Below are 14,680 nucleotides of genomic sequence, written 5' to 3'. Positions count from 1 at the left end.
CGCTCCCTGGATCTCGACGGCTGAGTGGAGAGGATCCGAAGTCGCTGGGTCCATTCTTGGTCGGATTCTTCTGTTAAGGTGCGTGAATGAGGACCCAAAAGCGAATTAACGTAAACAGAACTTCTTTAATAACAAAACAAACGTAGGCTCAGATGGACCGGCAGATTCCGACAGGACAAGGTTGCAGCAAACATGACGAAAGTCTGGTTCAGGCATGAAACACAAACAAGAATCCGACAAAGACAGAAACAAAACAGAGAGAGATATAGAGGACTAATCAGAGGGAAAAAGGGAACAGGTGGGAAAAGGGGTGACGAGGTAGTTAGGAGGAGACAAGGAACAGCTGGGGGAAAGAGGGGGAGAAAAGGTAACCTAATAACGACCAGCAGAGGGAGACAGGGTGAAGGGAAAGGACAGAAACAAGACACAACATGACAATACATGACAATAGGTGACAATATATATTTCATTGTAACGTCTACTACACCTGTTGTTTTCGGGGCATATGACTAATAAAATTAGATTAGATTTGTTCTAAAACTTTTGACTGGTAATGTCTATACTGTATATAGCAAGCTATGCTAATCTTTCCCTTTTGTTTGTGTGTGTGTGTATTGCAGATGTTGAGTAATAAGAAGGGCTTACTGCCGGAGCCCAACTTGGCCCAGCTGCTGAACAGCATGACCAACCCAGCAGCCCTACAGGTCCTCATGAGGCCTTACCACACTGGCAAACGAGGAGGTCAGACACACACACACAGACTGGACTCCCTTATTTACAGGACTACTGTAAATGAAATAGAGAAACAACTTACTTTCTAAAGTTTATTGGGTTGTACAGATTAGATTGTTTCATTTTTATCTGTCTCATCCTCTCTGTGCTCCTAGAATGATAGAAATGGCTTTCGATTAGCGTATCCTGTCTTATCAATTCTAAGCACGTTGCTTTTTGATGAATGCTTAATAATTTATTATAATGAACTTGCTCTCAGACTACATCAGAACAGAGGAGAACAAGCAGGCAGGCAGGAAGGAGTGAAGGCTGAGGGCTGGCTCTTAAAAGAGGAGCACACACAATTAGACTAAGTCTAAAATTAGCCCCTGATTAAATGTTAAACTTTCTACCTATTCTGGAGGAAGCTACCATTAGCTTTGACGCATACATTTATTATGAGTAGGTTGTGGATGTCTGGAGCTATTACTGAGATTATTATCTGGCTGCTGTGTGCTATGCTCTGTTGCATACAGCCTGGGGAAGTCGAAATGCCAACACATAGTAAAGAGGTATTTTCGATCTATCTTATCTATCTAACTTACTTCCATTGTCTCCTAAGAGTGGCTGAATATTTTTCCCACATTCCGTTTGTTCATTCATTCATGCACCTTGGTTGGTTGGTCGGTGAGGACACCACAGTATGCCTTTCCCTTGTCACTTGAGTGTCTCAGTCAAGTTTGATACCCCTGTTATACAATACACTGACCATGCCTGCTTCCTCCCTCTCTCTCTGTCTCCAGGGAAGTTTGGCCGGCCTCCTAGCCTGTCTCCATTCCTCAGACCCCCCCTCACAGCAGCCCTGTTCCAACTGGGGAAGGTACAGCAGGTAAGAATATTGTGCAGTGTGTGAGAGTATGTGTGTGGGAGTGTGTGTGCATATGTGTGTGTGTGTACAGGACTGGTTCACAGGGAATGGAGAGATGAGTGTGTGTGTATCTGTTTGATGACGTGTGTTGCAGCATGTTCTAAATGTGTGTACTATTACAGCGTGGTCTAAATGTGTGTACTGTTACAGTGTGTTCTAAATGTGTGTACTGTTACAGCGTGTTCTAAATGTTACAGCATGTTCTAAATGTTACAGCGTGTTCTAAATGTGTGTACTATTACAGCGTGGTCTAAATGTGTGTACTGTTACAGTGTGTTCTAAATATGTGTACTATTACAGCGTGTTCTAAATGTGTGTACTGTTACAGAATGTTCTAAATGTTACAGCATGTTCTAAATGTGTGTACTATTACAGCGTGTTCTAAATGTTACAGTGTGTTCTAAATGTGTGTAATATTACAGCGTGTTCTAAATGTGTGTACTGTTACAGTGTCTTCTAAATGTTACAGCGTCTTCTAAATGTTACAGCGTCTTCTAAATGTGTGTACTGTTACAGCGTCTTCTAAATGTGTGTATTGTTACAGCGTCTTCTAAATGTGTGTACTGTTACAGCATGTTCTAAATGTTACAGCATGTTCTAAATGTTACAGCGTCTTCTAAGTGTGCGTAATGTTACAGCGTGTTCTAAATGTGTGTACTGTTACAGCGTCTTCTAAATGTGTGTACTGTTACAGCGTGTTCTAAATGTTACAGCGTCTTCTAAATGTGTGTACTGTTACAGCGTCTTCTAAATGTGTGTACTGTTACAGCGTGTTCTAAATGTGTGTACTATTACAATGTGTTCTAAATCTGTGTACTGTTACAGCGTGTTCTAAATGTTACAGCATGTTCTAAATGTGTGTACTATTACAATGTGTTCTAAATGTGTGTACTGTTACAGCGTGTTCTAAATGTGTGTACTGTTACAATGTGTTCTAAATCTGTGTACTGTTACAATGTTACAATATGTGTACTATTACAGCATGTTCTAAATGTTTGTACTGCCACAGCATGTTCTAAATGTTACAGCATGTTCTAAATGTGTGTACTGTTACAGCGTGTTCTAAATGTGTGTACTGTTACAGCGTGTTCTAAATGTGTGTACTGTTACAGCGTCTTCTAAATGTGTGTAATGTTACAGCGTGTTATAAATGTGTGTACTGTTACAGCGTCTTCTAAATGTGTGTACTGTTACAGCGTGTTCTAAATGTTACAGCGTCTTCTAAATGTGTGTACTGTTACAGCGTGTTCTAAATGTTACAGCGTCTTCTAAATGTGTGTACTGTTACAGCGTGTTCTAAATGTTACAGCGTCTTCTAAATGTGTGTACTGTTACAGCGTCTTCTAAATGTGTGTACTGTTACAGCGTGTTCTAAATGTGTGTACTATTACAATGTTACAATCTGTGTACTATTACAGCATGTTCTAAATGTTTGTACTGCCACAGCATGTTCTAAATGTTACAGCATGTTCTAAATGTGTGTACTGTTACAGCGTGTTCTAAATGTGTGTACTGTTACAGCGTGTTCTAAATGTGTGTACTGTTACAGAATGTTCTAAATGTGTGTACTGTTACAGCGTGTTCTAAATGTGTGTACTGTTACAGCGTGTTCTAAATGTGTGTACTGTTACAGGGTGTTCTAAATGTGTATACTGTTACAGAATGTTCTAAATGTGTGTACTGTTACAGCATGTTCTAAATGTGTGTACTTTTACAGCGTGTTCTAAATGTGTGTACTGTTACAGCGTGTTCTAAATGTGTGTACTGTTACAGGGTGTTCTAAATGTGTATACTGTTACAGAATGTTCTAAATGTGTGTACTGTTACAGCATGTTCTAAATGTGTGTACTTTTACAGCGTGTTCTAAATGTGTGTACTGTTACAGCGTGTTCTAAATGTGTGTACTGTTACAGCGTGTTCTAAATGTGTGTACTGTTACAGCATGTTCTGAATGTTACAGCGTGTTCTAAATGTTACAGCGTGTTCTAAATGTGTGTACTGTTACAGAATGTTCTAAATGTGTGTACTGCTACATTGTTTTCTAAATGTGTGTACTGTTACAGCGTGTCCTAATGTGTGTAATGCTACATTGTTTTCTAAATGTGTGTACTGTTACAGTGTGTTCTAAATGTGTATACTGTTACAGAATGTTCTAAATGTGTGTACTGTTACAGCATGTTCTAAATGTGTGTTCTGTTACAGCGTGTTCTAAATGTGTGTACTATTACAATGTGTTCTAAATCTGTGTACTGTTACAGCGTGTTCTAAATGTTACAGCATGTTCTAAATGTGTGTACTATTACAATGTGTTCTAAATGTGTGTACTGTTACAGCGTGTTCTAAATGTGTGTACTGTTACAATGTGTTCTAAATCTGTGTACTGTTACAATGTTACAATATGTGTACTATTACAGCATGTTCTAAATGTTTGTACTGCCACAGCATGTTCTAAATGTTACAGCATGTTCTAAATGTGTGTACTGTTACAGCGTGTTCTAAATGTGTGTACTGTTACAGCGTGTTCTAAATGTGTGTACTGTTACAGCGTCTTCTAAATGTGTGTAATGTTACAGCGTGTTATAAATGTGTGTACTGTTACAGCGTCTTCTAAATGTGTGTACTGTTACAGCGTGTTCTAAATGTTACAGCGTCTTCTAAATGGGTGTACTGTTACAGCGTGTTCTAAATGTTACAGCGTCTTCTAAATGTGTGTACTGTTACAGCGTGTTCTAAATGTTACAGCGTCTTCTAAATGTGTGTACTGTTACAGCGTCTTCTAAATGTGTGTACTGTTACAGCGTGTTCTAAATGTGTGTACTATTACAATGTTACAATCTGTGTACTATTACAGCATGTTCTAAATGTTTGTACTGCCACAGCATGTTCTAAATGTTACAGCATGTTCTAAATGTGTGTACTGTTACAGCGTGTTCTAAATGTGTGTACTGTTACAGCGTGTTCTAAATGTGTGTACTGTTACAGAATGTTCTAAATGTGTGTACTGTTACAGCGTGTTCTAAATGTGTGTACTGTTACAGCGTGTTCTAAATGTGTGTACTGTTACAGGGTGTTCTAAATGTGTATACTGTTACAGAATGTTCTAAATGTGTGTACTGTTACAGCATGTTCTAAATGTGTGTACTTTTACAGCGTGTTCTAAATGTGTGTACTGTTACAGCGTGTTCTAAATGTGTGTACTGTTACAGCGTGTTCTAAATGTGTGTACTGTTACAGCATGTTCTGAATGTTACAGCGTGTTCTAAATGTTACAGCGTGTTCTAAATGTGTGTACTGTTACAGAATGTTCTAAATGTGTGTACTGCTACATTGTTTTCTAAATGTGTGTACTGTTACAGCGTGTCCTAATGTGTGTACTGCTACATTGTTTTCTAAATGTGTGTACTGTTACAGTGTGTTCTAAATGTGTATACTGTTACAGAATGTTCTAAATGTGTGTACTGTTACAGCATGTTCTAAATGTGTGTTCTGTTACAGCGTGTCCTAATGTGTGTACTGTTACATTGTTTTCTAAATGTGTGTACTGTGACATGTTCTAAATGTGTGCACTGTTACAGTGTGTCCTAATGTGTGTACTGTTACATTGTTTTCTAAATGTGTGTACTGTGACAAGTTCTAAATGTGTGTACTGTTACAGTGTGTTCTAACTGTGTGTACTATTACAGCGTGGTCTAAATGTGTGTACTGTTACAGCATGTTCTAAATGTGTGTACTGTTACAGCGTGTTCTAAATGTGTGTACTGTTACAGCATGTTCTAAATGTGTGTACTGTTACAGCGTGTTCTAAATGTGTGTACTGTTACAGCATGTTCTAAATGTTACAGCATGTTCTAAATGTTACAGCGTCTTCTAAATGTGTGTACTGTTACAGTGTGTCCTAATGTGTGTACTGTTACATTGTTTTCTAAATGTGTGTACTGTTACAGCGTCTTCTAAATGTGTGTACTGTTACAACATGTTCTAAATGTGTGTACTGTTACAGCATGTTCTAAATGTTACAGCGTCTTCTAAATGTGTGTACTGTTACAGCGTGTTCTAAATGTGTGTACTGTTACAGCGTGTTCTAAATGTGTGTACTGTTACAATGTGTTCTAAATCTGTGTATTGTTACAATCTGTGTACTATTACAGCATGTTCTAAATGGTTGTACTGCCACAGCATGTTCTAAATGTTTGTACTGCCACAGCATGTTCTAAATGTTACAGCATGTTCTAAATGTGTGTACTGTTACAGAATGTTCTAAATGTGTTTACTGTTACAGCATGTTCTAAATGTTACAGCATGTTCTAAATGTTACAGCGTGTTCTAAATGTGTGTACTGTTACAGCATGTTCTAAATGTGTGTACTGTTACAGAATGTTCTAAATGTGTGTACTGTTACAGCATGTTCTAAATGTTACAGCGTGTTCTAAATGTGTGTACTGTTACAGAATGTTCTAAATGTTACAGCGTGTTCTAAATGTTACAGCGTGTTCTAAATGTGTGTACTGTTACAGAATGTTCTAAATGTTACAGCGTGTTCTAAATGTTACAGCGTGTTCTAAATGTGTGTACTGTTACAGAATGTTCTAAATGTGTGTACTGCTACATTGTTTTCTAAATGTGTGTACTGTTACATTGTTTTCTAAATGTGTGTACTGTTACAGCGTCTTCTAAGTGTTTGTACTGTTACAATATGTTCTAAATGTTAGCGTGTTTTAAATGTGTGTACTGTTACAGTGTGTTCTAAATGTGTGTACTGTTACAGAGTGTTCTAAATGTGTGTACTGTTAGTGTGTTCTAAATGTGTGTACTGTTACAGTGTGTTCTAAATGTGTGTACTGTTACAGTGTGTTCTAAATGTGTGTACTGTTACAGCGTGTTCTAAATATGTGTGTACTGTTACAGCGTGTTCTAAATATGTGTGTCCTGTTACTGTGTATTCTAAATATGTGTGTCCTGTTACTGTGTGTTCTAAATATGTGTGTCCTGTTACTGTGTGTTCTAAATATGTGTGTCCTGTTACTGTGTGTTCTAAATATGTGTGTACTGTTACTGTGTGTTCTAAATGTGTGTGTACTGTTACAGCGTCTTCTAAATATGTGTGTACTGTGTCTTTCCCAGAGTTCCATGTTGGGGAACGGTCTGGTGCTTCAGAATCTATTGCACATGCAGCTGGCCCAGCAGCAGCTCCTGCACATCAAAGACAAGCACATGAGCAATGTGAGGCATGCCAACGTGTGTGTGTGTGTGCGTGTTCGTGTGTGTGTTGGGTTTTCGGTTGGCTGCTTCTGTCACTCATTCCTAATGAAATGTAACAACATTAGGAAAGCTCTACTCTGCACAGCTAATGGGTTCTGTGCAGAAATGATAGGGGTAAAAAATTATTCTCACAATATTGAAACTTCTGTTCTCTTTATTACCCGAATGGTCATGTGAGGTATATCAATATAAAAATGATTTACATTACTCTGGGTGTCTGCGTATTCTATGTCATTTTAAAAGGACAGACTTGAGAGATAGAAGAGTGTGTGTGTGCTCTGTTAGCTCCATCTATCCTGCTGTACATGTAGTACTGCTCTCAGTGTATGTGGAGTGGAGACATGCTAAGTTGTGAGATCATTTTCCATTTCTGCATTAGTCTGACAACCCTCTTCTTAGCTTTTCCTCTACTTCTCTTCTCCCACAATCCCCTTCTCTCATGCTCTCTTCACTCTCAATTTATCACCTTTTGCCTCTCCTCTCACTATCATTCACCTCTTTTTCACCTCCTTTCTCCTCCCCTCTCCCTTTGTATTTCCTCTCCTCTTCCCCCCCCCCCCCCCCCCCCCCCATAGGTATCTAGTCTGTTGGGTGACCCCTCTCGTCTACTTCTACAGAAAGTGCTTGGTCTCAGACCTCCAGCCCCCATGGCCCTGGGAAAGGGTCTGCTGGGTGACTCCCCCACTGGTGAGTGCCCTGGGCTCGGTACGCATAGCCCTACAGCCCCCTTAGCACCACCTAGCCTGGACGTTCGGCCTCTCTCTGTAACTGTTCCTCAGACAGACCAACCACATTTGCAATTCAAATCTTCCAAATGAGAATGTCACTATTTATGCAAATGTATTGAAATCTCTGTGGTTGTGATCCATTTATCTATGTTTGCTAGTGTTTGTTTGTTTGCATTGTTTTGTTTGCTGCGGGCCCGTAAGGGCTGAGGCTGCTCTGGGCGATGCAGGTCATTCATCACAGGGATATTAACAGTTAGAATGAATGTAATCTGGGTATTCCTGGATGAAACACAGAAACAGAGTAGTGTTCTGTTCTGTGCTGCAGTGCTCCTGGTAAATACATAATAACGTATGAGGTGTTCCGTTCAGAAATGTCATAACCTGAGTTAATGTAATCTTTACTTTCTCCTGGGTAGATAATGGTATTTTAGTTTTGCATATATGGAGCTGTATACTGTATTATAAACCAGGTGGTTTGAGCCCTGAATGCTGATTGGCTGAAAGACATGGTATGAAAGACCACGGGTTTGACAAAAACTTTTTACTCTTCTAATTACGTTGGTAGTAAAGAAAAAGGAGGCCGTCACACTGTTAAAACTCCCAATAGTTCTTTACTAGTAGTCTATTAGCCCAGCACCTATATGTTTTAAAGGATGTGTGTATGACCGCAAACTTTTCTAATTACGTTGGTAACCAGTTTATAACAGCAGTAAGGCACCTCGGGAGTTTGTGGTATATGGTCAATATAGTGCTGTATCCAGAGCAACCCTTAGCCATGGTATATTGGCCATATACCACACGTTCTCGGGACTGCTTAATTAACCGTGCTTGATAGTATAGTTAGGATGCACCTAATCTCTTTAAAGCCTATAGCTTGAGAACAGCATGTATACTATACTGTGTGCACTGCTAGCAGTAAGTGAGGGGACCAGTCTGTGACTGTAGTTTACTGTAAGCTAGCAGTAAGTGAGGGGACCAATCTGACTGTAGTATACTGTAGGCTAGCAGTAAGTTAGGAGTCCAGTCTGTGACTGTAGTTTACTGTGGACTAGCAGTAAGTAGGGGACCAGTCTTTGACTGAAGTTTACTGTAGGCTAACAGTAGTAGGGGACCAGTCTGTGACTGCAGTTTACTGTAGACTAGCAGTAAGTAAGGGGACCAGTCTGATTGTAGTTTACTGCAGGGTAGCAGTAAGTGAGGGGACCCGTCTGACTGTAGGCTAGCAGTAAGTGACGGGACCAGTCTGTGACTGTAGGCTAGCAGTAAGTGAGGGGACCAGTCTGACTGTAGTTTACTGTAGGCTAGCAGTAAGTGAGGGGACCAGTCTGTGACTGTAGTTTACTGTAGGCTAGCAGTAAGTGAGGGGACCAATCTGACTGTAGGCTAGCAGTAAGTGAGGGGACCAGTCCGTGACTGTAGTTTACTGTAGGCTAGCAGTAAGTAGGGGAACCAGTCTGACTATAGTTTACTGTAGGCTAACAGTAGTAGGGGACCAGTCTGTGACTGTAGTTTACTGTAGGCTAGCAGTAAGCAGGGGAGCAGTCTGTGACTGTAGTATACTGTAAGCTAGCAGTAAGTGAGGGGACCAGTCTGACTGTAGTTTACTATAGGCTAGCAGTAAGTGAGGGGACCGGTCTGACTGTAGTTTACTGTAGTCTAGAAGTAAGTGAGGGGACCAGTCTGACTGTAGTTTGCTGTAGACTAGCAGTAAGTGAGGGGACCAGTCAGTAACTGTAGTTTACTGTGGACTAGCAGTAAGTAGGGGACCAGTCTGTGACATTAGTTTACTGTAGGCTAGCAGTAAGTGAGGGGACCAGTCTGTGACTGTAGTTTACTGTAGTCTAGCAGTAAGTAGGGGACCAGTCTGACTGTAGTTTACTGTAGTCTAGCATTAAGTGAGGGGACCAGTCTGTGACTGTAGTTTACTGTAGTCTAGCAGTAAGTGAGGGGACCAGTCTGTGACTGTAGTCTAGCAGTAAGTGAGGGGACCAGTCTGACTGTAGTTTACTGTAGTCTAGCAGTAAGTGAGGGGACCAGTCTGTGACTGTAGTCTAGCAGTAAGTGAGGGGACCAGTCTGACTGTAGTTTACTGTAGGCTAGCAGTAAGTGAGGGGACCAGTCTGACTGTAGTTTACTGTAGTCTAGCAGTAAGTGAGGGGACTAGTCTGACTGTAGTTTACTGTAGGCTAACAGTAGTAGGGGACCAGTCTGTGACTGTAGTTTACTGTAAGCTAGCAGTAAGTGACGGGACCAGTCTGACTGTAGTTTACTGTAGGCTAGCAGTAAGTGAGGGGACCAGTCTGACTGTAGTTTACTGTAGGCTAGCAGTAAGTGAGGGGACCAGTCTGACTGTAGTTTACTGTAGGCTAGCAGTAAGTAGGGGACCAGTCTGTGACTGTAGTTCACTGTAGGCTAACAGTAAGTAGGGTACCAGTCTGTGAATGATACTAGGTCTTGTGTCTTTCCTCTATCCATTCTTGCCCCCCACCCTCTCTCTCTTGCCTCTCTCTCCCCCTCCACAGAGTTAGGTCAGGAGTCCCTGCCAATGTCCAGTCAGGCCTCAGTATCGGCAGCGGGCATGATGCCCTACCTGCAGGCGCAGACACACCTGGGAACAGCCGTGGGAGGGGAACAGAACGAGGCCTGCATCTACACCACAGCCTCTGACAGGCAACCAGCCCCTCCTGGGACCATGGCGAATGCTCAGCCCCAGGGACAGAGCTACTACCTGGGTCCCCCACCACCTAAAGCTCCAGGGGGCCACCAGCCCGGCCGACACAGCTACAGCAGCACTGAGAGTAGCCCAGCTAGTGGAGTGAGTATAGAGCACAGACACAACAAAACAATGTAACAGCACAACAACACAAGAGCACAACAATACAACAACACAACAATACAACAACACAACAACACATTGGCATTGACTGAGACACCGGTAGCTCTCTTTCCTGCCAGCCAGCACTAGCTCTCCTGCCCTGCCTTCTGCCTCTCGTTTCCTTGGCTGTTGGTTCCTGTCTCTCTCTCTTTCTTTCACCAGTCTGTCTCTACCCATCTACTGTATCTGTCTTTTTGTCCGTCCACCTCACCTCCTCCTTTCTTTCCTTCACCCCTTCACTTTGAGGGAGCACTCTAGAGAGAGATGGCCCTAGGGTTCGCTGGTTTTAGACTGTCATCTGTCTGTCAGTCAGTCAGTCAGTCTCTCCCTCTCTCCTCCTCTCTCTTTTCCTTTCTGTCTATGTCCTCCTCCTCCTCTCTGTCTCTGACAGATCTGATTTGTTTATGAGTTGGTGTTCTGTGGCCTAGGGCCTATTCGCCGGACTTAGCCCTCAGAAACTCTGGCTTCTTTCACACACACACACACACACACACACACACTGAAGGGTCTGTTTCCTCAGTATTGAACTTAAATGCACCCCCCCACACACTCACTTGTTAATTTTCTCTCTGGCTCTTCGCTCTCTCTCTCTCTCTCTTTATCCCTCTCTGTCTGTCGCTCTCTTTCTCTTCGCTCTCTCTCTTTGTCTGTCTCTCTCTCTGTCGGTCTCTGTCTCTCTCTCTCTTTGTCTGTCTCTCTCTCTCTCTTTGTCTGTCTCTCTCTCTCTGTCTGTCTCTGTGTGTGTGGCTAGGTAGTTATATAGAGGGCTGACTGTGAGGCAAGCCGGGATACACACGGCTGTATGGGGTGGCTAGGTAGTTATATAGAGGGCTGACTGTGAGGCAAGCCGGGATACACAGTCTTAAAGGATGTACAGCATTTTGACTTGAACATTTACAGCATTGTTGAATGCATTAATGATACGTTAGTACGATGGGTTGTTCATGACTTGGTTATTTACTTAGGGAACAGTGTGGTAAAGTCCAATGTTATCTCTATCTGTCTCCAGGCTCCCAGCAGTCAGTTCTCTCTCCTGGGTGAACCCCCTAAAGAGATGAAGCTACCTTCCAATCCATACCTGAATCTAGCTAGTGTGTTACCTGGCATGGTGCTGCAAGGTAAAGCACACACACACACAGCACAGCACAGCACAGCACACACACACACACACAGCACACACAGCACACACAGCACACACAGCACACACACATTCATTGTTATAACCCAGTATAAAGGACATGTTGCTCGTTTTAAGATGTTTCTTATGACTTGTTGGGGCTTGTTATTAAAACATGACTCACATTAACTATTACAGATGATGTCCTCTTTTTCTGTGTGTATTTGACTGTTTTCTCTGTGTGGTTGTTTGGTCTGTCATGCAGCCCCGACGGCCTGTAAAATGCAGACAGGGCAGCCTCTAGTTGGGGTGTACAGCAGTGCTATGCCCCCTGTCTCCCAACCCTCCGCTTCCCAAACCCCAGCACCCTACAGCACCGATACCTCTGCAGACTACAGTCACTACAGCCAGGCATACTCACAGGTAACCCACACATGCACACGCATGCACACACAGACACGTGTGTTTACACAGGAGTGAGCACACACCCAAACTGTTGAGCTCTGCACAGTAAGTCATTATGTCTTCCATGCTTCCTCATAGAGACAGGTTGTTTTTGCAATTACTCACAATTGTGTCATGTGTTGGAGAGATGGAGAAAGAGTGGGGTGTGTTGCGGTAGATAGGGTAGTGAAAAGAGAGAGTGGGGAGAGGTAGAGAGAAAGGAACAATAGGAGATATATGAGTGAGAGAGTATGTATGTGTAATGTTTATTGTTCATTTTTATTGTTTATTTCACTTTTGTATATTATCTACCTCACTTGCTTTGGCGATGTTAACATATGTTTCCCATGCCAATAAAGCCCCTTGAAGAGGAGAGAGAGAGAGATGGGTTAAAGGAGAGAGGAGAGGGAGATGGGTTAAAGGAGAGAGAGATGGGTTAAAGGAGAGAGAGCGATGGGTTAAAGGAGAGAGAGTGATGGGTTAAAGGAGAGAGGAGAGGGAGATGGGTTAAAGGAAAGAGAGATGGGTTAGAGGAGAGAGATGGCTTAAAGGAGAGAGAGATGGATTAGAGGATAGAGAGTGATGGGTTAAAGGAGAGAGAGGAGAGAGAGATGGGTTAAAGGAGACAGAGGAGAGAGAGATGGGTTAAAGGAGAGAGAGATGGGTTAGAGGAGAGAGAGATGGGTTAGAGGAGAGAGAGATGGGTTAAAGGAGAGAGAGTGATGGGTTAGAGGAGAGAGAGATGGGTTAAAAGAGAGAGAGTGATGGGTTAAAGGAGAGAGAGATGGGTTAGAGGAGAGAGAGATGGGTTAGAGGAGAGAGAGTGATGGGTTAAAGGAGAGAGAGATGGGTTAGAGGAGAGAGTGATGGGTTAAAGGAGAGAGGAGAGGGAGATGGGTTAAAAGAGAGAGAGATGGGTTAGAGGAGAGAGAGATGGGTTAAAGGAGAGAGAGTGATGGGTAAGGGTAGAGAGGAGAGAGAGTGTGTATTTTGTTCCATCTGGTGCTCCACTCCCACACACTGCTAGACCATATAAAACAATAGAACAGTATCTCTCTTTCTCTCTTTCTCTCCAAACCACCATACTACACAACTACTTCTACAGTACCATCAGTTTCCATCTTTCTGTAACGTAATGCCATTGTAACGTAACGTAACGCCATTAAAAGTCATGTTATTGTAACGAACTGTGATTGTAGTGTAAAGTTATTGTAGCGTAATGTGACTGTAAAGTAAAGTGATGTGATTGTAACGTAATGTGATGGTAACGTAATGTGATTGTAGCGTAATACGATTGTAATGTCATTGTAACGTAACGTCATTGTAACAATGTGATTGTAGCGTAATGTGATTGTAGCGTAATGCGTTTGTAATGTCATTGTAACGTAATGTGATTAACATTATATGATTGTAATGTCATTTTAATGTAATGTAATGTGGGCGTGATTGTATTGTAGGAGGCTGTGCAGCAGTGGTACCAGCACTACCAAGCCCAGAGCTACAGCACCGCCCCACAGGAGAGCCAAGCTAAGGACTATAGCAAGGAGCACACACAGGTCAGTGTAGTGTGTTCTCAGTTACTGTATTATCCCCCAGGGGATCAATCAATCAAATTTATTTTATATAGCCCTTCGTACATCAGCTGATATCTCAAAGTGCTGTACAGAAACCCAGCCTAAAACCCCAAACAGCAAGCAATGCAGGTGAAGAAGCACGGTGGCTAGGAAAAACTCCCTAGAAAGGCCAAAACCTAGGAAGAAACCTAGAGAGGAACCAGGCTATGTGGGGTGGCCAGTCCTCTTCTGGCTGTGCCGGGTGGAGATTATAACAAAACATGGTCAAGATGTTCAAATGTTCATAAATGACCAGCATGGTCGAATAATAATAAGGCAGAACAGTTGAAACTGGAGCAGCAGCACAGTCAGGTGGACTGGGGACAGCAAGGAGTCATCATGTCAGGTATTCCTGGGGCATGGTCCTAGGGCTCAGGTCCTCCGAGAGAGAGAAAGAAAGAGAGAATTAGAGAGAGCATATGTGGGATGGCCAGTCCTCTTCTGGCTGTGCCGGGTGGAGATTATAACAGAACATGGCCAAGATGTTCAAATGTTCATAAATGATCAGCATGGTCGAATAATAATAAGGCAGAACAGTTGAAACTGGAGCAGCAGCACAGCCAGGTGGACTGGGGACAGCAAGGAGTCATCATGTCAGGTAGTCCTGGGGCATGGTCCTAGGGCTCAGGTCCTCCGAGAGAGAGAAAGAGAGAAGGAGAGAATTAGAGAACGCACACTTAGATTCACACAGGACACCGAATAGGACAGGAGAAGTACTCCAGATATAACAAACTGACCCTAGCCCCCCGACACATAAACTACTGCAGCATAAATACTGGAGGCTGAGACAGGAGGGGTCAGGAGACACTGTGGCCCACTCCGAGGACACCCCCGGACAGGGCCAAACAGGAAGGATATAACCCCACCCACTTTGCCAAAGCACAGCCCCCACACCACTAGAGGGATATCTTCAACCACCAACTTACCATCCTGAGACAAGGCTGAGTATAGCCCACAAAGACCTCCGCCACGGCACAACTTAAGGGGGGGGGGGGGGGGGGGGGG

At 42.8% G+C, this 14,680-nt stretch overlaps 1 protein-coding gene across 2 annotated transcripts in view; it reads left to right on the top strand.

Moving 5' to 3' along the window:
* raver2 (ribonucleoprotein, PTB-binding 2) overlaps positions 1–14,680 on the top strand; it is a 195,871-nt gene that overhangs the window by 159,836 nt on the left and 21,355 nt on the right. For both annotated transcript variants that reach the window (XM_036978624.1, XM_036978623.1), the window contains exons 5-12: positions 621–741; positions 1,515–1,600; positions 6,761–6,859; positions 7,474–7,585; positions 10,149–10,441; positions 11,511–11,619; positions 11,884–12,041; positions 13,520–13,618. In XM_036978624.1, coding sequence (XP_036834519.1) covers positions 621–741; positions 1,515–1,600; positions 6,761–6,859; positions 7,474–7,585; positions 10,149–10,441; positions 11,511–11,619; positions 11,884–12,041; positions 13,520–13,618 — 1,077 coding nt within the window. The remainder of the gene's footprint in view (positions 1–620; positions 742–1,514; positions 1,601–6,760; positions 6,860–7,473; positions 7,586–10,148; positions 10,442–11,510; positions 11,620–11,883; positions 12,042–13,519; positions 13,619–14,680) is intronic.

The sequence above is a fragment of the Oncorhynchus mykiss genome, chromosome 5, assembly GCF_013265735.2.
Source record: "Oncorhynchus mykiss isolate Arlee chromosome 5, USDA_OmykA_1.1, whole genome shotgun sequence".
NCBI lineage: Eukaryota > Metazoa > Chordata > Actinopteri > Salmoniformes > Salmonidae > Oncorhynchus > Oncorhynchus mykiss.
Note: the sequence above shows the minus strand (reverse complement) of the source record. Positions and strands in the feature narration are given on the sequence as shown.